Source organism: Aspergillus piperis (genome assembly GCF_003184755.1).
Source record: "Aspergillus piperis CBS 112811 unplaced genomic scaffold BO85scaffold_28, whole genome shotgun sequence".
Lineage (NCBI taxonomy): Eukaryota > Fungi > Ascomycota > Eurotiomycetes > Eurotiales > Aspergillaceae > Aspergillus > Aspergillus piperis.
The window spans coordinates 67,469-91,342 of NW_020291618.1; the positions used below are offsets into that span (position 1 = coordinate 67,469).

The following is a 23,874-nucleotide window of genomic DNA, read 5'->3' on the forward strand; positions in this document are numbered from 1 at the left end:
ACAATTAATTTTGCGTTACTCATCGATATATTAGTTCCCTTCGGAAAACAGATTGAAAACGTGCCAAGATGTCATATCGAATGCCCGATCGCACGGGTTCGAAGCGAAGTCGGTCTCGATCGCCCTCCCCTCGCCATTCTCAAAAAGCCCCGCGCAGATATGACGAAACGGATCGATATCGCGATAGGAAGAATGGAGATGAGCGGTCGCCACAAAACCGACCTCGGAACATGAGGGATCAGGTCCGGCTTAATCAGCTTCAGGAAGACGAGCAAGTGCGTGAATGGGTGGCGCAAGAGGACATATTCGTTCTCAAGCAGGCGAAAAAGAAGGCAGAGATCAGAGTGAAGGAGGGTCGAGCAAAGCCCATTGACTGGCTCACTGTCACATTACGGGTGATTGATCCAACGCGGAATCCCTTGGACGATGAGATTGCGGACTCGGAGCTCGATGTAGTAGATCCGGATGGTGTATTTGAGGGTCTATCCCAGGACCAGCTACTCGATTTGGAACAGGATATCGAAACTTTCTTGAGTCTTGAGAAGAATTCGCAAAATAGGGATTTCTGGAAGGTATGGTTCTTCTGTTAAGCATGCTATTCGGGCTACAGGCTAATTTACTGTCCTTATTGCAGACCATGAAGGTGATTTGTCGAAACCGTCAGAAGACCACCGCCTCCGAAGGACGTGCGATCAGCTCTGTGGCCGCAGATATAAACAGATTATTGAGCCCTAAGTCTTACGAACAGCTACAAACACTCGAAATACAAGTTAGGAAAAAGCTGGACTCAAACGAGCCTATCGATACCGACTACTGGGAAGAGCTTTTGCGCAGCCTTACTGTTTGGAAGGCTCGGGCGAAGCTGAAGAAGGTCTACCAAGCCGTTATAGATGAGAGAGTTCGAGGATTGCGTAAACAGCAGTCTGAAGAAGCTGCGTCTGTGCAGGCGAAGCTGGCCCCTCTGGCGCCAATTATTCAAGCAGCCTCAGATGCAGTCGATAGCGGAGAATATCGTGAACTCGACCCTGACCCATTGCTTCAGATCCGACCGGAAGATAAGGTCTTGGAGTTGGTGGACGAAGATGCATTCCTTAACCAAGTGGTAGGCTACACTCACTACTGCCCAACGTGGCCGGGACTGACTCTTTGTAGGCCCGCGACCGACAGAAGATTTTAAAGATGGGATATGTTCCTCTCCGTCAACGGCAGGCAGAAAAGCCGTCGGTGCTCCCAATCAATCAAGCAATCACCGCTCCAATCGCCACAGCCTCGACGCGATTCTCCTCGATTCCTAACGAAGACTTCTCGCAGGCAACCAAGGCGCTCTATGAGCGAGAATTGGCCAAGGGAATCAGTGAAAACGAGGAGATATTTACCGGTGAGGAAGCTGTGAGCACAACATCTCAGCCAGGATGGGCGAGCAAACACCGGCCCCGCAAACCACGCTACTTTAACCGTGTTCAAATGGGTTATGAGTGGAACAAATACAATCAGACTCATTATGACCATGATAACCCGCCCCCGAAAGTTGTGCAAGGGTACAAGTTCAATATTTTCTACCCTGATCTGATTGACAAGACAAAAGCACCGACCTACCGCATCGAACGAGAGCATGGACGAAAGCGGGGACAATCCTTTGCAGCGGCTGGGGAGGAGGATACTTGTTTGATTCGCTTTATGGCCGGTCCGCCGTACGAGGACATTGCCTTTCGGATCGTCGATAAGGAATGGGATTACAGTGCAAAGAGAGAAAGAGGGTTCAAGAGCACATTTGATAAGGTATGTCAAAAAAACAAGCAAATCTGTCAGAAAGAGTCTTACAGGATTGTAGGGAATCTTGCAACTACACTTCCAATTCAAACGAGTAAGTACCCTCTGTCGCTCAGGTCATGACATCTGGCAAATACTCACAATAGTTCCCAGATTTACTACCGGAAGTAATGGTTGTCGCTCGAAGGATTCGTACTGGACCACAATGGTGTACAGTGTTGTTGGTTGGGATGGGACTGACGACCTTGAAGGTTCCACCACGCTCGGGATCCGTCGTCGGTCACCGTCCCGCCTACCGCAGAGGTCAACCTTATTGGGCTGGAAACTTTAACCTCCTCCTACGGCATTGGATCCCATCTCGGCCAAGCTAGGATATATCATATTGACTTGAAACCAACATTATCGGACGTCGCAGATCAAAGTTTCCACATGTGCGTAGCGGGCCATGCTTATTTGAACCGCATTCCCTCATTTTTCGCCCATTGTTCCTCGCGATCTCCATCCATCCCGCTTCGTGGAGGTCACCACCTGTCCCAACTTTTCCAATGAGTAGTCTCGACACCTGGGACTGTTGGTCTGCCGATCAAATGGACCTAAATGCTATAAATCTCTAACTTTATTTCTAATTAGCCTGGTCTGGCTTGATTCGCATTGCCTCCACGGACGAAGGAAAGGCCGCAACCATGGTGCGGCTTTTCCATAATGTCAAACCATGCCACCCTGCTGCATGTTCCTCTCAGGGTTCCGGCTGGTCGGGGAATCGGGAGTAGGTTGGAGTATCTGCAGGAAAATACTCTTTACTTAGTCTTCTGATCTTCTCGAGTGCTGATGGCTCTTGCTAGGAAAAGGGCCCAATGGCAAGTCCTCTGGAGTTCTGCACCCGCCCTTTGTTCAGTCGGTCGTCGTTAGCGCAATAATAGCAGGCCCTCTGCAGGTGGCCGCCATTCAGAAAGCTACCCACTCCAACCCCCGTCGGCCCAGTGTTGTAGTAGTCCAAAGTACGACCATGACAGCCGCCCCCCCCCCCCCTGTAAGCACCAGATTCATTCTCTTTTTAGGCCCACTGAGTTCATTGGCCACAGCTGCACCGCTAGATCGCTACTCCACAACCTGATGGCGATTCCCGCGGTAGAAACGAAGCTGCTCCGGCCAGAACCTCCCCCAGCCAGAACCTTCCCCAGAGCACATGCTGGGGACAACAGAGAGGTCTTTCTTTTTTATTTTCCCTTTTGATTTTGTCTAGTTGTTTTTTTATTTCTATTAATCTTTATCCAATTTTATTCATTTTCCATTTCCTTTTTTCCCCTTTCTTTTATTTTTCTATTTCTGATATTGTCACATCCTTTTCGTTCCCGGGTCATAATTAACCAAAATTTCCCGAATTTCGTTTCTTTTGCTGCTTCTGGGGTTCGTCGGGCAAATCTGCCTCCAACATATACATAGAGCCACGGTTGTTTGTCAGGGAAATGCATCGTGCTGGCTGGCTTCGTGCAGCAAGGAGGAGCAAGAAACTGAAAAAGAAAAGAAAAGGGAAGAATTTCTCATGAGCTGGCATTTCTTCGGCCGCACAGCTCCCAGTGAACTATAGAGTCTTCTCGTCCTGAGTGGTCGCACGTCTTTTTATATTTATTTTCTAGCCAGCCCCTCTTGCTTGACCTCCCCTTCTCACAGGGCTTTCATCACCCACCTGGCACGTTTTGTGTACCCTCGCTTCCCTCTCTTACTCTTATCCTCCTTGTATTAATCCCCAGGCGCTACCTTGTCAGGCCAGAGCTTCTGAAACGGATTGCGACAAGTTTGATTCTTTGTAAGGACGACATGGATCGTTTCTACCCCCCTCATGGCTTACCCTCGGATTCGATTCCATTTGGCCGTGGGCTTGGTGATTTCACCAGACAAACAGAGACCCCTCCCACTTCCGTCTCGGATGGCGTTCGTTTGGACCCTTCTCACCATCGTGATCCCTGTTCGGCAATCGGGAACTGGACGTGTTCCAGCTCTGCAAGCCCTGGAGAGCCGATGTTACTGTCTCCTCAGCACCAATATTCATGGAAGATGGCGCTGCCCCCATCACTTCCGGCTCCGACCTCTCTACCGGAACGAGGGTTGCCTCGTTTACTGCCATCTCATCGTCTTGAGACACCTGCCAGACCATCCTCGTTGGCGGCAGCTGGTGGCTCCAGGACAAGGCAACTTAAGCCCGGACTACGGCGCCTTGATGACAGCAAAGCACCATCAGACTGGCTGTGTGAGCCAGGATCCATCTCCTCATGCTCGCATGAGTCTACTTCTTCTTATCGCACTTCATCGGGGATGTCACGGTCAGATGCCTGTGAAACGGCTTGTCCTACAGCAAGCTTGCCACCACCGTCACCGGCAATCTCGGCGTTAACCTACCCTTCGCTGAAGCTGGAAACGCCGGACTCTCCCGACAGTATTGATGATAAACCTTATTCTAAGCTTATCGAAATGGCCCTCAAGACCAATCCGGAAAAGAAGCTGTCCCTCCAAGGGATATACAACTGGTTCGAACAAAACACAGCAAAGGGGAGAGATCTCAGCTCAAAAGGCTGGCAAAACAGTGTACGGCACAACTTGTCCATGAACGCAGTGAGTTCGCCTGATCTCCACTCCCCCAATTTTCATCCTTGCTTCATTATTTTTTACTGTATACTAAGACACGCTACTATACTATAGGGATTTGAGGCAGTCCGGGAAGAAGCGACACCCGGAAAGAAAGCTGTGAATTACTGGCGCCTAACTAATGAAGCCATCAAGAATGGCGTCCAATCCACCACTCGGTACCGGAAGCAGGCGAGTTACAGAAAGGCCTTGGGCTCGGATCCACCGGCGCCTCAACGCCAGCGATCCGGGGCTAAGGGAGGGAAAGCTACTAAAATCAAATCAAAGTTTCGAGGGCGGATGAACGGGGAAGAGTTGCCCAAAGGCCGATACCATCCACGAGTGACATCACAGCCGCGACCGACGGAGAATGTGTTCACGCATTACAATACCACTGCGGGAACATTGACCGGGATCACAATAATGTCACCCTTCCAAGTCTCCGGACTGAGCCCGTCGGGGACTCGCTTATCCAGCGAGCCATTCGATTTGGGAAGCGTTGTTGGCTGCGCAGATCCCGCTCCATGTCCTCCCCTTTTTTGCGACATGGCGGGACCAGGGCCCGACTGTGTAGCGTTGGACTCTGGCTTTCTCGGCTGGGGGGCGGCTGTCCACTCATTCCCTACTGGCTTACTGGGTGGCCCAAGAATCTCCACGGATCTCCAGATGGGAGTATAGCATGAGCTCGGTGCAACAACACTAGATCGATAGAAATATTTTGGCTGACTTGCATATTTGGGTGTATTGTACGACTTGATTGATAGCCCTGTCTGGCTTGGGTTTTGGGCTGTGCATTTACCGTATCGGGATTTCGATCTTCCTCACTTTTATCATATTTTCTTTATTATTATCACTATAACTACACCAGCTCGATCCAAATCTCATTTTCTTATTCATCTGGCTTCTGTCTTTAATTTACATGTAAACTCGTTACTGTTTTCCTCTTACATACCCTAGGTCCAAGTAATATTGTGCCATTCTTCATTGGTTATGAACACGAATAGTCCGCGGTGGGCCTCATATCAAGAGTACGAAATGCGAAGAGATGTGGCGCTAAAATCTCTCAATTATTTTCTTTTCTTTTTTGATTATTTTTTATCACTTCACCTTTTTCCTATTTTCTAATTCTCGCTAAGACATCCTGAGCCTGATCTGGTGGGTTATGGAAAGAAACGGGAGTAAGAAATTAGTGACTGGGGAGGGGGTATAATGCTGACACCAAACGTGATGCATCTAAGAGTATGATCACCTATTAGGCGAAGGCACGCATAGAGAGAATTAGCTGAGAAGCATGAAACATGAACGACTTGGATCAACCGGATCCCGGCAAAAATGGTCGCTATGTCTGTATGGCTCGGTCGACTAGCTGCAGACTCCGATTTCATGTCAACGTCGGGGCAGTACGAATCACGAGCTGTTTGTTGGACTTCAGGGCGACTCTGGGCTCGTCGCCTCCCCATCAGGCTGTCGGAAAGACAAAAGACAAGTGAGAAAAAGTCTGTTAACTCATCTGCATGCCCTGCGTGCAGGCAGCATCTCCGGCGTATCTTCGTTCTTCGACCCTTCCACCCGCTTTTCTTTCGGGTCCAGTACTTTTTCGCCAAATTTTCTTTTCTTTTTAGTTGATCGATTTGCCCGTTTTCCCTCATTCAATCGGGGATGGGTGCCCAAGGGATCTACTAGTTTGCAGGCCCATCGCCTCTTCCCATTTCCAAATCTCCAGCTGCCCCTCCTTCATCTTCCCCTCCCCACGGTTTAACCGCGACTAAACTCTTCCGATCCTTGTCACTTGCTTAGCGACCACCACCACCCCATCTTCTCCTCCGCTCGCTACCAACGACTCATAATTGCGTACAGGACTATCATCCAAAGAACTTGTCGGGCCTAGACGCTCTTATTCGATGGAAGAATGAGCCGTCCTTTACTGCCAATCAGGAATCGTGACGCGGCAGGTCTGCAGTGGTCTTGTCCTTCAATCTCTCGTGATTGATCTTCGTCCCTTACCCACGCGCTCAATTTCCGATTTGTTTGGACAGTAGTAGGATATTAGCATCATTTCTTGCCAGTGGCACGATACAAACCTGATTAGTAGTACCTGACAGGCAGCACCCTAGCTTCTGTTGCTGCAGCTTTTTTACTTCTTTCTTTGAAGAAGAAAATTCTCGAACTGTTTATGCCCTCAATCTGTGTACTGTCATCGCCAACGGTAAAGGTACAAAGTATCTGTTTCAACGCCAGCAGATTTTACGCATTGCAGGCACTCTAGTAGCATAGCTACTGACTTAGCTTCACATCTAGTGCACAACTTCCACATACACCCCCGCCGTCAGTCTCCATATTCGGAACGGGTAGCCAACGAGCAGGATAGGAATGGGTTGAAACAATAAGCAAGACTAAGGATCCGGACCACCGAGTGTCCGCTCAATGAGACACGGCAGTCCCCCAAAGAACCAGTGTTGCCAAGCATACTGGCGTGTAATGGTCGTCTGCGGGATGGAAATGACGGGGCCTACGAGGTTACGAAGACACTAGAGTAGCATGCCTGCTTAGCTACAACTAGTCGCTGCATGACAGTCGCAGAGGTGTGGAGCCTTTGCGAGGATATCGATTAGGGTGAAATCTCACCCTGCGCCTCAATGAGAAGGTACCTAGCATGACAACGCCCGCCCAGTAATACAGGCTTGGTGTCATGTCCCACTCTAGCAGATGCATGAGCTTCTTCCTGCAGATGGTGCGAGTCTCGATCCCAGTAGCAGGACTGACTCTTCTGAAGGTCAAACCAACGTCATTGACAGTGATCCATCGTGACCGGGCTATCTAGTCGGTGGTCGCTCTCCAAGTATGCGGAGCGCTCAGAACTCAGCTCAGGAGTCAACTGCTACCTAGCTATTAGGACACACATCGACTTTCTCCCCATCCCGCATACATCGGGCTGCGCTACGCTACCTTTTACTCGCTTGGGAGTAGCGCCCCTCTGCGATACACCCCGAGGAACGCCGGGACTAGATCATTGCGGTCCTTTGACTGGCAAGGTTCTCCTTGGTCTTACGTTCCTTTTCCGACCCCTCTTGTCTTGATTTTGCTTTTTTTGCTTCTTCTTCGTTGTCTTGGTTTCCCGTCTTTTTCTTCATTTCCGGCGTGGTGCACCTTCCTTCCCCTTTAGCCATCCTTCACATCAGTGGGTATCCAAGGCGGCTATTAAACTTTGAACTTGCGCGCCCGACTATGGTAACGCGGTGCAACTGCGCGCAAAAAGTACCTTCTGGCCCCATAGCCCCCCTTCAATCTTGGTTTTCCCCTTTTAGTTTACGTTAATGTGACTTTAGACTCTCGAGAAAATGGGCCGCGCCGAATGTTTAAGGCTAATCGGCAACAGTTCGGTGCCCACCGCATGGACGGTCGGATGGAATGCATCCGCAAGTGAGCACTATGCTTAAGCACGCTTGGGCCCTGTAAGGGAGATGTCAACTGGCACGTTGACAGGTCAATTAACCATGGCGCTGGGTTGGAGTCTAGAACCGTGTCAGACCCGCGGGGGGGGGGGGGGGGGTGTGGTGGCGATATACGATTATCATGACTGACTGCCTCTGCATATTTGCTCTTACATGGCCTTCTCATCACCAACATGGCTGCCGAGATGCAAGAAACATATTTACTTAGAGGCGGCTAGCGAGAAATCGGCCAAAGGATCAATGAGATTGTCCCCGTCGGTGGGAAGAACTAGTGCCAGTTGTGTCTTCCAAGAGAGCCACGAATTCCTCACATCCCTGATAGCATCCGCAAGTTGAATCAGCAGTTGGACGCCACAGAAGAAACCCCCTCTCACAGGAACCCACTCGCCTTTCCGAGCGTTCGCGATTCCTTGCCGCCCTCTTCACCAATCGGCCGTTTGGCCAATCGCAGTAGTCGTGACCTTCCAAAGGCCACAATGCGATTCAAGTCCTTGATAATTGTATAGGCATAACACTTGTGATAAATTGAGGATCTGACACAGCGTGATCCAATCATCTAGACCAACCTAGATACAGGATGATAATAAAATCTGATCGAGTCAGAAGTAAGTAGTTGCCTTCTTTGCCTCCTCGGTTCGACATCAGACATTGCCAGGATGTATCCTGTATCTTGCATGAAGTGTGGCACCTCCCATCCCTGTGCCTTTTATTTGACCGGTCCATAACGGTGTGATGCCTGCCAATCCCTCCGGATCCGAATCATCTACATTATGTTACTTGATACTTTAGCGTCGTGATAGACAACGATAGCATCCCTTCATGATTTAGGGTTATTTGACCACGAGACTATATCTGATTCAAGACCGTCACAGCAGCGGCTAAGGCTGGTGTCACCATCAGCACATGCCAGATGAGCCAAGCGACTGGGCCAAAGAAGCTTGCTCGGCGTGTCGCTGTATGTATCTGTCGGGCCAGGCTGGCTTGGGTAGAATCCTAATACACAAATCATATGCCTTTAGATTAATATCATCATCTCACTATTATGAGAAATGGATTGCAATATGGACTTCCCACGGATCTGGTTCTCTCACCAATACCTTCTCTTCCTTTCTTTGGTCATTGCCCTTGCACCCCGCTTCGGCGAAGGACAAGTACATCATCTTTCATATTCACGTCAACAGGGCGATCGATGATACTCCATCGGAAAGCAGAGAGGAATTATTCAAGCCACTTCCTACTCCCCACTTTACACCTCCCTCTTACCGCTTGAGAGGAGGGCACAAGATACGGAATAGTACATGGAATGGCATGGATGAGCCAGGGAGAAAAGGAGGCAGACGGAACCATCCTCAGCGTAACATGTGACCTTTTCCCTTCTTATCTCCTTTCGCATAATCCGGAACATCAAAATGAAAGAAATGAGCACTAACGCAGGGTGAGAGCAGTCAGTTGAAGTTGGTCTGACTGTTGGGTTGTTGTTGTTTTGCTGCTCTGCTGCTGCTACCACTCGATTGGAGCTCAACGAACCAAGAAATCAGCACAGCTAGCTGGTCGATCTCCCCTGTCAAACAGCATTAAGAGCATCAAGCACTCCTTACTAAATCTACTACTTGCTAGCCTACTCCGCCACGATTCCAGCGCCAAGTTAATGCTCATCTGCTTGCTGCATCTTGTTTCACTGACAGAAGGGCCCAAACAGCACCACCACCACAGCAAAAAAAATCAGCAGTAGCAGTAGCCGCAGGGTGGATATTTTTCATGTCGGATGATCAACCGACCCCCGAACGACCGATGGCTAACGCGCCTGTCAGACTGTCATTCAGGTCAGTCAGCTGCATGCCATCTGCAGGCGAACAGGGGTCCAGGATTATTTCAATAGTGGCCAGACTAGATGTGCGCGAATCTGTCATCATGATGTATGATTCATGGATTAATTCTTTTGCCGCCAGAATTCCTTTTGGGGGGGAAAGAAAAGGTGTTGAAACAATCATTGACCCGTTTTAAATCATTGCTAATTAGGTGCTTACGGTCAGTCGCTACTACCTCTTCACACACAATGGAGACAAAGACAGCCCGGGTATTCCGAAGGATAGAAGACAATGGGTAAGTAGGGATATTAATGGATACGAGGGGACCACCGACTAGGGTAGTGGTAAAACTACTACCATATGATAGTAAACCCCATTATATATTTTCCCTTACTCCGATGATCCCTAATCCTCTCGGTCCGAGTTACTCACCTTGTCTTAGGTATGTACTACCTTATCACTCACCAGTTGACTTACTTCCTGTAGGTAGTATGCTATGCTGTGCTGGATAATGCCCAGACATGGCAACTGTATGCAGGGCAGTCAAATCACTCTGCATTTACTTATCATACCGCCAGCTTATGAATTAACTAACTACGTCTGCCAACCTGCCACCTAACGAACTGAACCTGCTGTGTCAAATCCAAGAATATGTTCAGGTATCACAAACACCAAGCCATTCGGTCATACTCCCTGCCCATTTCTTTTTTTACTTCCCACTCATCCTGAACCAGGTGCCCGGAGTCTCGACATCCCCGGGTAGTAGTCGCAGTACTTAGTGTTGCGGCTTTTTCCTTTTCTTTTCTTGGTGTTTGCTTTTCCCTCCCCCTCCCTCTCAAGGTACCTATATCCTTCCCATCAAGGGCGTAGTGTCCGAAGTCGGACGCGTGAAGTGTGTAGTGCTCCGCGAAGCACGCCAAGTAGCGAACGGGGTGGATAGATATGTAGATACTAGATAGGTACTTATGTCTCACTCACCCGAATATAATAGTTCAGGATACCATGTCCACCATCACGACTATCACACACGTACTTACCTGACTTAGTTTGGAGATATATATATTTATCAACCTTCAAGTTAAAAGTAAGCTCCTATTGATAGCCAATTAATTGACTGCGTACTTTCAAAACACACGTGCTGAGTGGTTTCACAGCACAACTTACCCAACTTAGTACACTTACTAGTATTTATTATTACGACTCCGAGGAGATATGCCATCGGTTCCGCTTTCGGTTGGTTGTGCAGAGAATGGACTTACTATCTACACAGTACACACCCATTCATGTACCTAGCCTTCTTGTTCGATCGACCCATCTACTGTATCTTGGTTGGTGGATCGGTTCGTGGGTTGGTTGATTGATTACTACTTGACTGATTTGGAATGTTGGGAAAGACTACTTAGTACTACTTCTTTTGTGCCGCTGCAGGTACTAGTAGTTTATCTACGCGTTCAGGGGGAGAAGGAATTATAGTTTATAGTTTGTAGTTTATGTTCTGGTGCCGATTTGGTACCCTGGGGATTTTCTTCGGTGTAGTTGGTCATGGCAGTGTATGTATGTATGCATCAGAAATACGAACTGGGATGACTCCCCTAGATCTCCTAGTGATAAGAGCAGAGGGGAGAATTTGCCTCATAGTCTACGGAAATCGAAGATTTCATACTTTCCTGGAAAGCCTATAGTGTGGAACGATGCGACGAACACGGTTCGCATCAAACCCCAGCATATCGAAGCGGCAACAAACTAGAAGAACGAAAGAAAGATGGGGTAGGTCAAGGCGAGTGAAAAAAATGGAAATCTCATTTCATGAATAGAAGAATTCATTCATTGGGAACCACGACCCGTACATATTACCCCGTCGTGATCGATTTTTTTAGCCGCGCCGTTCTTGTTCATTGAAGAATGAAAGAACCATAGACCGAGCCAAATTTTTTAAAGAAATTTTTCCATATTCGCTCCTCTAATCACAAAAAAACATCATTTATTGATATTTATGATGCATTTAGCGCTTGCCGGCAGCCTTCTCCTGAGACTCCTTGAGGACCTTCTTGACGATCTTCTGCTCCTCAATCAGGAAAGCACGGACGATGCGGTCCTTGACGCAACCGGCGCAGCGGGAACCACCGTAGGCGCGGCTGACGTTCTTCTTGGGGCGGGAGATCTGAGCGTACTCGCGGGGGCGGAGAGCGGGGACCTATATCGGTGGAAAAGGGTGATACGATCAGCCATTTTACTCTTCCTTCATATCCTTGATATCGCGAATGGTGGTGGTGGTGGGCTTGATTGTTGTCGTTTCCTTGTGCGTTGGTCGAACCGATCGTCCATGCACACACTCTCTCAATCCATAATCCATTTCCCAGCTCGTTCACGCACAACCACCACCGCCACCATTCAACATAGATAATTCGGGAGTACTCACACCAGGGAGCTTGATGCCACAGTCACCGCACTTGGGAGCAGTGCCCTTCTTCTTGATGTGAAGGTAACGGAGCTCACCGCCGGGGGTCTTGATGATGCGGACCTGGTTGGACCGCGTGTTGTACCTGAAGAACAAAATCCATCAATACCCTATTCATGAATATCTCGGCGTATATAGAGAATTTCAAGAGCAAAGCAGCGGTCTATCGCGTCGAAATCGGACAAATCGTTATTGCACCGTAGCGACCGATAAAGAAACAAAATTTGGTGGGTGTGACAAAAGGCACGATGGGGGTAGAATCAAGAGGGAAAATTCAAACGTACGGGTTCCGGCGGCGCTGCAGAGAAAAAGAACATTAGATCAGTATTCCATTTCATATAATATTCAGAGATTCAAATATACTCACGTATTGGAGTCTGTTGTTCGCCATTTTGTCTGTCCTTGAACCTCTAGGTCGGTGGTCTCAAGAGATTGGCGGCGGCGTCGTCGGTTGTCGTCGTTGACCTCGTAGAATTCTCGCGGTAATCTGGATTTGTGTGGGTTTCGCTCGGAGCCCTGGGCGGCCGCGCTAGCGCTAATTTGGCGAGAACGCGTTAACCCCAATCTGGACTAGTACCGGCCCGAGCAGAGCCGCCACCTCTTTTCAGACTTGCTTCATCAAACAAGGCAGGAGAAGCAAGAAGAGACTGGAGCAAGCTGTCTTATCACCTTCCCGTCGTGAGAAGGGGATCGTCCAGGAGTGGTCTTATCTTCTTCGGGGCAAAGCTTCATTTCTCCGACGCGATTTCTTTTTATCAACTTGTTTTAATTCCCCCCTCCCTCCATTCCTTTTTTTCGCGTCGCTGAGCTGCAGTCGATGAGCTCGCGATAAGTCACGACCCGTGCATCTTTTGACGCGACTTAGTCACGAAACTTCCAGCCCGTCCATCAGAGCAGAGAGTGTCCTTCATATATACAACCCATTACCATGGCATCATTGCCTCCCCCTCCGCCTCCGGGTTGGGGTGCGTCGGCGCCGCCGTCGATGCCGTTGGCTCCTCCGCCACCGGGATATCAACCGCCTGCGGACCCGACTGTCGCGAAGTTTGCCCAGAAGAAGAATGAATGGCTGCGGACGCAACGGAACCGGTTCGGCGAGAAGAGAAAGGGTGGATTTGTCGAAACACAAAAGGCTGATATGCCCCCGGAGCATCTGCGAAAGATTGTTCGGGACATTGGCGATGTGTCGCAAAAGAAGTTCAGCAATGAGAAGCGCAGCTACCTCGGTGCGCTTAAGTTCATGCCCCATGCTGTGTTGAAGTTGCTGGAGAACATGCCCATGCCTTGGGAATCGGCTAGGGAAGTTAAGGTATTGTATCATGTTAATGGTTGCCTTACCTTGGTCAATGAGACTCCTCGTGTCATTGAGCCCGTGTTTCACGCTCAATGGGCTACCATGTGGGTGTGTATGCGGCGAGAGAAGAGTGATCGCAGACACTTCAAGAGAATGCGCTTCCCTCCTTTCGACGACGAAGAACCTCCGCTATCGTGGTCGGAAAACATTGAAGATGTGGAGCCGTTGGAACCTATTCAGATGGAGCTTGATGAGTCGGAGGATGCTCCTGTCTATGAGTGGTTCTATGATCACCGGCCTCTGCTGGATACTCCCCATGTCAATGGGCCGAGCTACAAGAGCTGGAACTTGACACTTCCGCAGATGGCCACTCTGTATCGACTAAGTCATCAGCTCCTGAGTGACGTCGTCGATCAGAACTACTTCCATATGTTTGACTTGAACAGTTTCTTCACCGCTAAGGCACTGAATGTCGCTATCCCTGGTGGTCCTCGCTTCGAGCCTCTGTACAAGGATATCGACCCCAATGACGAGGACTTCAGCGAATTCAACGCCATCGATCGTATCATCTTCCGCGCCCCTATCCGCACGGAATACCGCGTCGCCTACCCCTTCCTGTACAATACCCTCCCGAGAAGCGTAAAGGTTTCTTGGTACTCTCACCCTCAAGTTGTATATGTCCGCACAGACGACCCTAATCTCCCCGCATTCTACTTCGACCCCGTCATCAACCCCATCTCCTCCCGGTCCGTCGCGCCGAAGAATATCACTGTCAGCCATGAAGATGAGATCTTTGGTGAAGGAAACAACGAGGACGACTTCGAGCTCCCTGGCGACTTCGAGCCGTTCTTCTCCGATGAGGAATTGTATACACCCGATACCGCGTCCGCCATTGCCCTCTGGTGGGCCCCTCATCCCTTCAACAAGCGCTCCGGCAAGATGGTGCGCGCCCAGGATGTTCCCCTCGTGAAGCAGTGGTATCTGGAGCATTGCCCGCAGGGCCAGCCTGTCAAGGTTCGCGTCTCATACCAGAAGCTGCTTAAGACGTTCGTCCTCAATGAGCTGCACAAGAAGAAGCCCAAGGCCCAGAACAAGCAGAATCTGTTGAAGACCTTGAAGTCGACCAAGTTCTTCCAGCAGACGACGATCGATTGGGTTGAAGCAGGTCTGCAAGTTTGCCGCCAAGGTTTCAACATGCTCAACTTGTTGATCCACCGCAAGAACTTGACCTACCTCCACCTTGACTACAACTTCAACTTGAAGCCCGTCAAGACTTTGACCACTAAGGAGCGAAAGAAGTCTCGTTTCGGTAACGCTTTCCACTTGATGAGAGAAATCCTTCGTCTCACCAAGTTGATTGTCGACGCCCAGGTGCAATATCGGTTGGGTAACATCGATGCCTTCCAGCTGGCTGACGGCATCCTGTATGCTTTCAACCACGTCGGACAGCTTACTGGTATGTACCGTTACAAGTACAAGTTGATGCACCAGATTCGTTCTTGCAAAGATCTCAAGCACTTGATCTACTACCGCTTCAACTCGGGACCTGTGGGTAAGGGTCCTGGATGCGGTTTCTGGGCCCCGGCCTGGCGTGTTTGGCTCTTCTTCATGCGTGGTATCATTCCTCTGCTCGAGAGATGGCTCGGAAACCTGCTGTCCCGTCAGTTCGAGGGTCGTCACAGCAAGGGTGTTGCCAAGACTGTCACCAAGCAGCGTGTGGAGTCTCACTTCGATCTTGAACTCCGTGCATCTGTCATGGCGGATCTCATGGACATGATGCCCGAGGGTATCAAGCAGAACAAGGTCAACACTGTCCTCCAACATCTGTCGGAGGCATGGAGATGCTGGAAGAGTAACATTCCTTGGAAGGTTCCTGGCCTTCCGGCGCCCATTGAGAATATCATTCTTCGTTACGTCAAGAGCAAGGCCGACTGGTGGATTTCCGTCGCTCACTACAACCGTGAACGCATCCGTCGTGGTGCCACCGTCGATAAGACAGTTGCAAAGAAGAACCTTGGTCGACTCACTCGGTTGTGGCTCAAGGCTGAGCAAGAGCGTCAACACAACTACCTTAAGGATGGTCCTTACGTGTCGTCCGAGGAAGCTGTGGCCATCTACACAACTATGGTCCACTGGCTTGAGTCTCGCAAGTTCTCTCCGATCCCCTTCCCTAGTGTTTCTTACAAGCATGACACCAAGATCCTGATCCTTGCTCTGGAGCGTCTGCGTGAATCCTACTCCGTCAAGGGCAGACTCAACCAGAGTCAGCGTGAGGAGCTCGCTCTCATTGAACAGGCGTATGATTCTCCTGGAACGACCCTAGCCAGAATCAAGCGTTTCCTTTTGACTCAGCGAGCCTTCAAGGAGGTCGGCATCGATATGAACGACAATTACAGCCATATCAACCCCGTGTACGACGTGGAGCCCATCGAAAAGATTACCGACGCCTACCTCGACCAGTACCTGTGGTACCAGGCAGAGCAGCGCCACTTGTTCCCCGCTTGGATCAAGCCGTCGGATTCTGAAGTTCCCCCCTTGTTGACTTACAAGTGGGCTCAGGGTATCAACAACTTGGACAATGTCTGGGAGACTGCCGATGGCGAGACGAATGTTATGATCGAGACCGAGCTGTCGAAGGTCTATGAGAAGATGGATCTTACTCTGTTGAACCGCATGCTTCGCCTTATCATGGACCACAACTTGGCTGACTACATCACTTCCAAGAACAACGTGCAGCTCAGCTACAAGGACATGAACCATACCAACAGCTACGGTTTGATTCGCGGTCTGCAGTTCTCCGGCTTCGTTTTCCAATACTATGGCCTGATGATCGATTTGCTGCTCCTCGGTCTGCAGAGAGCTAGTGAAATGGCTGGACCCCCTGCAAGCCCCAACGACTTTTTGCAGTTCAGAGACCGTGCTACTGAGACGAAGCACCCTATTCGTCTGTACACGCGTTACGTCGACAAGATCTGGGTCTTCCTTCGATTCTCTGCCGATGAGTCGAGAGACTTGATTCAGCGCTTCTTGACTGAGAACCCCGATCCCAACTTCGAAAATGTCATCGGGTACAAGAACAAGAAATGCTGGCCTCGTGATTGCCGCATGCGTTTGATGCGTCATGATGTCAACTTGGGTCGCGCTGTATTCTGGGATCTGAAGAACCGCCTGCCGAGGTCCATCACCACCATCGAATGGGACGACACTTTCGCCAGTGTCTACAGCAAGGACAATCCCAACCTTCTGTTCTCTATGTCCGGATTCGAAGTCCGCATTCTTCCTAAGTGCCGCAACCAAAATGAGGAGTTCTCGGTGAAGGACAGCGTTTGGTCTCTGGTCGATAACTCGACTAAGGAGCGCACAGCTCATGCTTTCCTCCAGGTCACGGAGGAGGATATCCAGAAGTTCAACAACCGGATTCGTCAGATTCTCATGTCGTCCGGTTCGACGACTTTCACTAAGATTGCAAACAAGTGGAACACGGCTTTGATCGCACTCTTCACCTACTACCGTGAAGCTGCTGTATCCACTGTCAACCTTCTGGATACGATCGTCAAGTGCGAAACCAAGATCCAGACCCGTGTCAAGATTGGTCTGAACTCCAAGATGCCTTCGCGTTTCCCTCCCGCCGTTTTCTACACTCCCAAGGAACTGGGAGGTCTGGGTATGATCTCTGGATCCCACATTCTTATTCCGGCTAGCGACAAGCGGTGGTCCAAGCAAACGGATACCGGCATCACCCACTTCCGTGCGGGTATGTCACATGACGAAGAGACCCTGATCCCGAACATCTTTCGGTACATCATCCCCTGGGAAGCCGAATTCATTGACTCCCAGAGAGTGTGGATGGAGTATTCGCAGAAGCGGCAGGAGGCTCAGCAGCAGAACCGCCGTTTGACGTTGGAGGACCTGGAGGACAGCTGGGACCGTGGTCTTCCCCGTATCAACACCCTGTTCCAGAAGGATCGCAGTACTCTCAGCTTCGACAAGGGTTTCCGTCTTCGCGCTGAATTTAAGCAATACCAGCTGATGAAGAGCAACCCGTTCTGGTGGACTAGTCAGAGACATGACGGAAAGTTGTGGAACTTGAACGCTTACCGTACCGATGTCATCCAGGCCCTTGGTGGTGTCGAAACCATTCTTGAGCACACCCTCTTCAAGGCAACTGCCTTCCCATCATGGGAGGGTCTCTTCTGGGAGCGAGCTTGTCTTGCTAAGGGTACTCTTCTGCTTAGCTATGATGGCACTAAGATCGCTGTCGAGGATGTCAAGGAAGGTGATCTTCTCCTTGGACCTGACGGTGGTCCTCGTCGTGCCTTCAACATCGTTAGCGGCGAAGATCGGCTATATCGTATCAAGATGGCGGGCAACCAGGAAGACCTCGTGGTAACACCAAACCACATCCTGGTCCTCCATCGCGAGAAGGACGCCGGAGCCCCTGATGTGTCAAGTGATCGTTACGATACCGTTGAGATGACCGCAGCTGAGTTCGCAGCACTCGACGAGAAGGAGAGGCGCAAGCATCTGCTGTTCCGTTCTCCTAGCTTCGAGCAATCTGAAGTCAATATCCTGATTAACGAGATCACTCTCGAGTCCGAGGCCACTGAATGGGCCGGTTTCCGGGTTGACGAAGATCAACTTTACATGCGTCACGATTACCTCGTCCTCCACAACTCTGGTTTCGAAGAATCCATGAAGTTCAAGAAGCTTACCAACGCCCAGAGATCCGGTTTGAACCAGATTCCTAACCGTCGTTTCACTCTGTGGTGGTCTCCCACTATTAACCGTGCCAACGTGTACGTTGGTTTCCAGGTCCAGCTGGATCTTACTGGTATCTTCTTGCACGGTAAAATTCCGACCCTGAAGATTTCGTTGATTCAGATATTCCGTGCCCACTTGTGGCAGAAGATTCACGAGTCTGTCGTCATGGATCTGTGCCAGGTCTTCGATCAGGAGCTTCAGCAGCTGGGTATCGAGACGGTTCAGAAGGAGACTATTCACCCTCGTAAGTCTTACAAGATGAACAGCTCTTGCGCCGATATCTTGCTTTTCGCAACGAACAAGTGGAACGTCACGCGTCCTTCCTTGCTGTTCGACACCAAGGACGTCTACGAGCCAACTACGACGAACAAGTTCTGGCTTGACGTGCAGTTGAGATATGGTGACTACGACTCCCACGACATTGAGAGATATGTTCGTGCCAAGTACCTCGACTACACCACCGACAGCATGAGTATTTATCCTTCTGCTACCGGTTTGATGATTGGCATTGATCTCGCGTACAACCTGTACTCGGCCTATGGACAGTACTTCCCTGGTTTGAAGACCCTTATCCAGCAGGCTATGGCCAAGATCATGAAGGCGAACCCCGCCTTGTATGTCCTGAGAGAACGTATCAGGAAGGGTCTGCAGCTCTATGCCTCGGAAAGCAACCAGGAGTTCTTGAACTCCCAGAACTACTCGGAGCTTTTCAGTCCTCAGATCCAGCTGTTCATTGACGATACCAATGTCTACCGTGTCACCATTCACAAGACCTTCGAAGGTAACCTGACGACCAAGCCCATCAACGGTGCTATCTTCATCTTCAACCCCAGAACCGGACAACTGTTCTTGAAGATCATTCACACTAGTGTCTGGGCTGGACAGAAGCGTCTGGGTCAGTTGGCCAAGTGGAAGACAGCAGAAGAAGTGGCGGCCCTCATTCGTTCCCTGCCTGTTGAGGAGCAGCCGAAGCAGCTGATTGTTACCCGTAAGGGACTGTTGGATCCCCTGGAAGTTCACCTGCTGGACTTCCCCAACATTTCCATCCGTGCTTCCGAGCTTCAACTTCCTTTCCAGGCCGCGATGAAGGTTGAGAAGCTTGCGGATATGATCCTTCGGGCGACGGAGCCGCAGATGGTCCTGTTCAACCTGTACGATGAGTGGCTGAAGTCCATCTCTCCTTACATCGCCTTCTCTCGTTTGATCCTCATCCTGAGGGCCCTTCACGTCAATATCGACAAGGCCAAGATTATCCTCAGACCCGACAAGAGTGTCATCACCCAGGAGCACCATATCTGGCCCTCGCTGTCAGATGAAGACTGGATGAAGGTCGAAGTGCAATTGCGCGATCTCATTCTCAACGACTACGGCAAGAAGAACAACGTCAACGTGCAGAGTCTGACGAGTAGTGAAGTCCGCGATATTATCTTGGGTATGGAGATCAGTGCTCCTTCCCTGCAACGGCAGCAGGCCGCGGAGATTGAGAAGCAGCAGGAAGAGCAGAAGCAACTCACGGCTGTTACGACGAAGACACAGAACGTCCGTGGTGAGGATATCATCGTCACTACCACGTCTCAGTACGAGCAGCAATCGTTTGCTTCCAAGACTGAGTGGCGCACACGGGCAATCGCGACGTCCAACCTTCGCACGAGGTCGAACAACATCTACATCTCGTCGGATGACGTCCGGGAGGAGGGATACACCTACATCATGCCGAAGAACGTCCTCAAGCGCTTCATCACGATTGCAGATCTGCGTGTGCAAGTTGCTGGATACTTGTACGGTACCTCCCCACCTGATAACGACCAGGTGAAGGAAATCCGCACTATTGTCATGATCCCCCAGGTGGGCAATACGCGTGAGGTGCAGTTGCCGCAGCAGCTGCCCCAGCACGATTATCTCAACAACCTCGAACCTCTGGGTGTTATCCACACCATCTCTGGAAACGAGCCCCCTTACATGTCGGCCATGGATGTTACACAGCATGCTCGTTTGATGAACGCCCACTCCTCCTGGGACAAGAAGACGGTTACCATGACAGTGTCTTTCACCCCTGGATCCGTGTCACTTGCGGCCTGGGGTCTCACGCCCCAAGGCTACAAGTGGGGAGCAGAGAATCGTGATACCACGTCTGACCAACCCCAGGGATTCTCGACCAGCATGGGAGAGAAGTGCCAGCTGTTGCTCAGTGACAAGATCCGCGGATACTTCCTGGTGCCGGAAGACAACGTCTGGAATTACAGCTTCATGGGCAGCTCCTTCGGTGGAGTGGAGAAGCGGCCGGTGTACGTGAAGATCGACACCCCTCTGAGATTCTACGATGAACAACATCGTCCATTGCACTTCCAGAACTTTGCGGAACTGGAAGATATTTGGGTTGACCGTTCTGATAACTTTGCGTGAGCGATGTGTAGATGGCGTTGGCATAATACTTTTCTTTTTCCCTTTTCTACGGACCATTACGCTGTTTCGATATTATTTCCCTATATCTTCAAGCCATGTCTTTTTCCCCCTCTCAAAGTTTTCTTTTTATTTGATGTTTGCAGTATACAAAATCCTCTCATGTGTCTTACTATGGTTACATTTTTTGATATCGATGCTTGGCAGCAAGTGAGGGATGAGAAGCCCAACGGAAGTGGAGATCCGGTGGCGGGGACGGGGCAAAAATGGCTGCGCTATGTACAGTAGACATGTAGGTAGCGATGTATGTTTAAGAAGTTAATTACCCAAAGTGGTCATCGGTTTGTAGATGTCCTCATGTATGCTGAAGGTAGAGTAGAGGAGTCAATATGGAGATCCAACAGGCAGCTATAATACAATTCGGGGCTTTAAGAGTTTAGGGGATCGACCATGTGGGTGGGCAGCAGAGCTAAAGAGGGCCGGAGGAGACTGTCAATCATGTGTGAGTCCACTTTGGGCCGGGTAGGTTAATCGTTATTAACGGTCTAGTAATAATAATAATAAATACTATAAATTAGACCGGAATATGCTTAATATCAATAGTCTAGTTTGGTGAGGGGGTTAGTTGACGTGTGTATTTTTTTATTTTCTCAAGCCGAAGGTGGGAAGATCATTGTTTGTGTCTTGATGGAACTTGACCGAGCAAAAAGACGGAGTACGAAGGAGGGGGTGCTCCTAACTCTTGTCTCTCCCTCACACTCACTCACTCACCTACTAACTACTCTGCCTCTCCCTCTCCCTCTCCCTCTCCTTCCCTCTTGTTCGCCCGTCTGAACCCACCCACCCTACTTAGTCCTACTGAACACTTTCCCTCTCACGTTCTCTCTCTCTCTCTCTCCCTGTTCTGTGCCGTGCACGGCTGCTAACTGAAAACGCCTCTCACTTACCCCCCCTGCTTCACTTTTCCTCCTCCACACCATCCCTTCCGGCTGGATCCGATGTACATTTCCAACGGTCTGGCCCAAGCACTCATCCAGCCAGCTGGTCGGGGCGTCTAAGACATTCGCGTCGGGCTCATTTTATTTCGGTGGTTTGATGCAATGTGATCAACTCGACTGTTTCACCAGTGCCTCATGGCCTGAAATCTCGGGACGAAAGTCAAATTGCAAAGACCCATCGGAAGAACTCGCCCTGCAACTGCAAGATACGATGGATGGGCTTACGGGGGATCCACCTCGACGCCAATCCTGTCCGGAGTACGGAGTACACGCCTACTTGAGACTACTACCCCTACAGGTTAAGGCGATATTCAGTCTGAAGTCTGAGAGGGGTCTTACGTGTTGTGTACAAAGTATAAGCTCCCCAACCCCGTTTTCCCCTTTTTTATCTTTTTTTTGGTTTTTTTTTTTTTTTTTTTTTTATGTTTCCTTATTGTCTTCCTGCCTGTGTCCATGATCTATCATCCGTTGATGCTCATTGATCGAGCAGGGACAATAATTAGGAATCAGCCGGATGCTTAAAACGTAACTCACTCTATGGAGTAGCTTTCTCTCCATCTCAACCGCTATGACACGGTGGTGGCTCTCAGGGCCTCTCTCTTACACCTTAACAGCAAACAGCTCGAGCTACTGCTACTACTCTCACCCGCCCACGGCCTATCATATCATAAAAAAAGGAAATAGGAAAATAAAAATGAACTAAAACATTAGACACATTCATGACAACCCACCTCTCACATATTTTACCCACGCGCTAAGCTCCCGGCCTCCGACCGTTCTCGGGGGCTTGTGTCCACGAGGGTGACCTAGAATCAAGAGCAAATAAGGTTGACAGGAAGGCTCCTGCTCTCATCAGAAGGGTCAAACTTGCTCCAATTTGACAAGGGACATGGCTTTCCAGTCCAGCTTCGTCTGGCCTCACAACCCAAGGGGGCCGTAGACCCAAAAAGAACGAAAAAGAAAGTAAAATAAAATTAAGTACAAGAAAAAAAAAGTGAGGCCAGGCAAAAAAGGGGAACCTAGACGTGGGTACGGTTTAGGCTCGAGCCTGACCCGCGATCATTTTTTTCTCCTCCTGCGCGATAAAGTCGTATTCTTAGTCGATGGGAGCCACCGCACATCGTTCATGCGTGATTGAGGAGTCGTGATGTGCGCGCTCTTTCTTGACTCCCTCACTGGTGTTGTGTTGGTTTGGCTTCCCGCGCCCGTTCCAGGCTACGGGATTTTTATATACACTATCCAGACCAGGGTCGTTACTCCATTTCACTCTCGAGAAACAAAGGCTCGGCCGGAACTCCCTGCTTAGCCTGATGGCCCACCTCCGAGCAAGCTAGCACCCTCCCGCTAGTCATTCCAATCACCTTTTTCAGGTGGATGTCTCGCCGACGACCGTTCTCTACCCGCCATTGGCGTATTCGCTGAGTGGAGTTGCTGCGTCGACGTACGACGGTCCTTGTTCTGACAGGGGGCGAATTCCTGAGCGAGTTAGGAGCAGACCAGCACAACAGGTTTGACTCCCTTGACCCGAGTCCACCGACTCGCTCGTCTCATTCACGTTCGTATCCAATAAGTTAACTTCAGATTATGCCTGGCCTACGTATGGGTTTGGGCTTGGATCTCCCCCCCGCTTCTGCGTTTGCTCGGGGCTGGAGACGGTAGAGCCCCGAAGGAAGGGAGAGGGGCAGAAAGAGGAGAGAGAGAGAGTGATGGATTGATTGATGAATGGAGGGCGACTCTTTGTCTACCTGAGCTTTGGCTGGTTCGCCGTGTTTCAAACTTGTACACAGTATCTCCCGACTACTGCCCTAATTTCCTCCTCTACGGCAGTCACTGCCATGCCTTGGCAATCACCAGACGGGCCGGCGGAAGGCAAATGGTAGCCTCATCCTTCGTCCTGCTGGCATCCATGACCGTTGTCCCCTCTGGGTCCCTCTGCAAGCTAAGCTTGACTGGAACGCAGATCCGTCAAATGGGCGATTTCTTCTGCCAGCCCACCTGCACCTTTCTGATTTGGGTTATATGGAGTGTCTCCGTGTCTCGTCAATTTTACCCCATGGATTCTGACAGCTTATTTATTATGATTTGCCCTTTCCAGAACCTTTCATCGGCCGTCTACGCTGCCGTATATATCCTCTAACACTTACCCTATCACTGCTCTGCACGGGACTTTTACATGCAGCTGGAAGCAGCATCCCGGCATCAACCTCCACTTGTTCTTCCCCCGTTAGATCCTGCATCTCAAACGACGGAGGGATACGGGCTGCAAGCCTATCTGCGGAGTTTCTGGCATGAGAATTAGACCTCCGACTTC

The 23,874-nt window shown here is 50.2% G+C and overlaps 7 protein-coding genes across 7 annotated transcripts; 5 read left to right on the plus strand and 2 right to left on the minus strand.

Annotated features, from left to right (window-relative positions):
- Window positions 1–68: 68 nt before the first annotated feature.
- On the plus strand, window positions 69–1,893 carry BO85DRAFT_383245 (splicing factor cactin; the record flags this gene model as incomplete). The annotated part of the gene is made up of 3 exons (XM_025656510.1): window positions 69–572; window positions 635–1,102; window positions 1,153–1,893. 3 exons carry the CDS (start codon window positions 69–71, stop codon window positions 1,891–1,893), a joined length of 1,713 nt encoding a protein of 570 aa, XP_025510693.1.
- A 1,695-nt stretch (window positions 1,894–3,588) lies between these two features.
- BO85DRAFT_383021 (forkhead box transcription factor) lies at window positions 3,589–5,070 on the plus strand (the record flags this gene model as incomplete). Its single annotated transcript, XM_025656495.1, has 2 exons — window positions 3,589–4,380; window positions 4,468–5,070. The coding sequence occupies 2 exons, from the start codon at window positions 3,589–3,591 to the stop codon at window positions 5,068–5,070; spliced, it is 1,395 nt and encodes a 464-aa protein (XP_025510694.1).
- Window positions 5,071–7,260: 2,190 nt separating this feature from the next.
- BO85DRAFT_453676 (uncharacterized protein) lies at window positions 7,261–7,942 on the minus strand (the record flags this gene model as incomplete). The annotated part of the gene is made up of 1 exon (XM_025661105.1): window positions 7,261–7,942. A coding segment is annotated over exon 1 (160 nt), but the record flags the coding sequence as incomplete, so codon positions are not given.
- A 632-nt stretch (window positions 7,943–8,574) lies between these two features.
- BO85DRAFT_171535 (uncharacterized protein) lies at window positions 8,575–9,455 on the plus strand. Its single transcript, XM_025654291.1, has 2 exons — window positions 8,575–9,205; window positions 9,290–9,455. Exons 1-2 carry the CDS (start codon window positions 8,748–8,750, stop codon window positions 9,306–9,308), a joined length of 477 nt encoding a protein of 158 aa, XP_025510696.1. The 5' UTR covers window positions 8,575–8,747; the 3' UTR covers window positions 9,309–9,455.
- A 2,199-nt stretch (window positions 9,456–11,654) lies between these two features.
- Window positions 11,655–12,501, minus strand: BO85DRAFT_383098 (60S ribosomal protein eL34; the record flags this gene model as incomplete). The annotated part of the gene is made up of 4 exons (XM_025656501.1): window positions 11,655–11,846; window positions 12,072–12,195; window positions 12,395–12,408; window positions 12,478–12,501. 4 exons carry the CDS (start codon window positions 12,499–12,501, stop codon window positions 11,655–11,657), a joined length of 354 nt encoding a protein of 117 aa, XP_025510697.1.
- Window positions 12,502–12,749: 248 nt separating this feature from the next.
- Window positions 12,750–20,959, plus strand: prp8 (U4/U6-U5 snRNP complex subunit PRP8). The gene has a single exon (XM_025661106.1). The coding sequence runs from the start codon at window positions 13,039–13,041 to the stop codon at window positions 20,566–20,568; it is 7,530 nt and encodes a 2,509-aa protein (XP_025510698.1). The 5' UTR covers window positions 12,750–13,038; the 3' UTR covers window positions 20,569–20,959.
- Window positions 20,960–23,147: 2,188 nt separating this feature from the next.
- On the plus strand, window positions 23,148–23,700 carry BO85DRAFT_463539 (uncharacterized protein; the record flags this gene model as incomplete). Its single annotated transcript, XM_025661933.1, has 2 exons — window positions 23,148–23,218; window positions 23,253–23,700. 2 exons carry the CDS (start codon window positions 23,148–23,150, stop codon window positions 23,698–23,700), a joined length of 519 nt encoding a protein of 172 aa, XP_025510699.1.
- Window positions 23,701–23,874: the final 174 nt, after the last annotated feature.

Bases quoted from the DNA above. Each gene is read 5' to 3' on its own strand.
- BO85DRAFT_171535 (XM_025654291.1), top strand. From the start codon at position 8,748: ATGCCAGATGAGCCAAGCGACTGGGCCAAAGAAGCTTGCTCGGCGTGT.
- prp8 (XM_025661106.1), top strand. From the start codon at position 13,039: ATGGCATCATTGCCTCCCCCTCCGCCTCCGGGTTGGGGTGCGTCGGCG.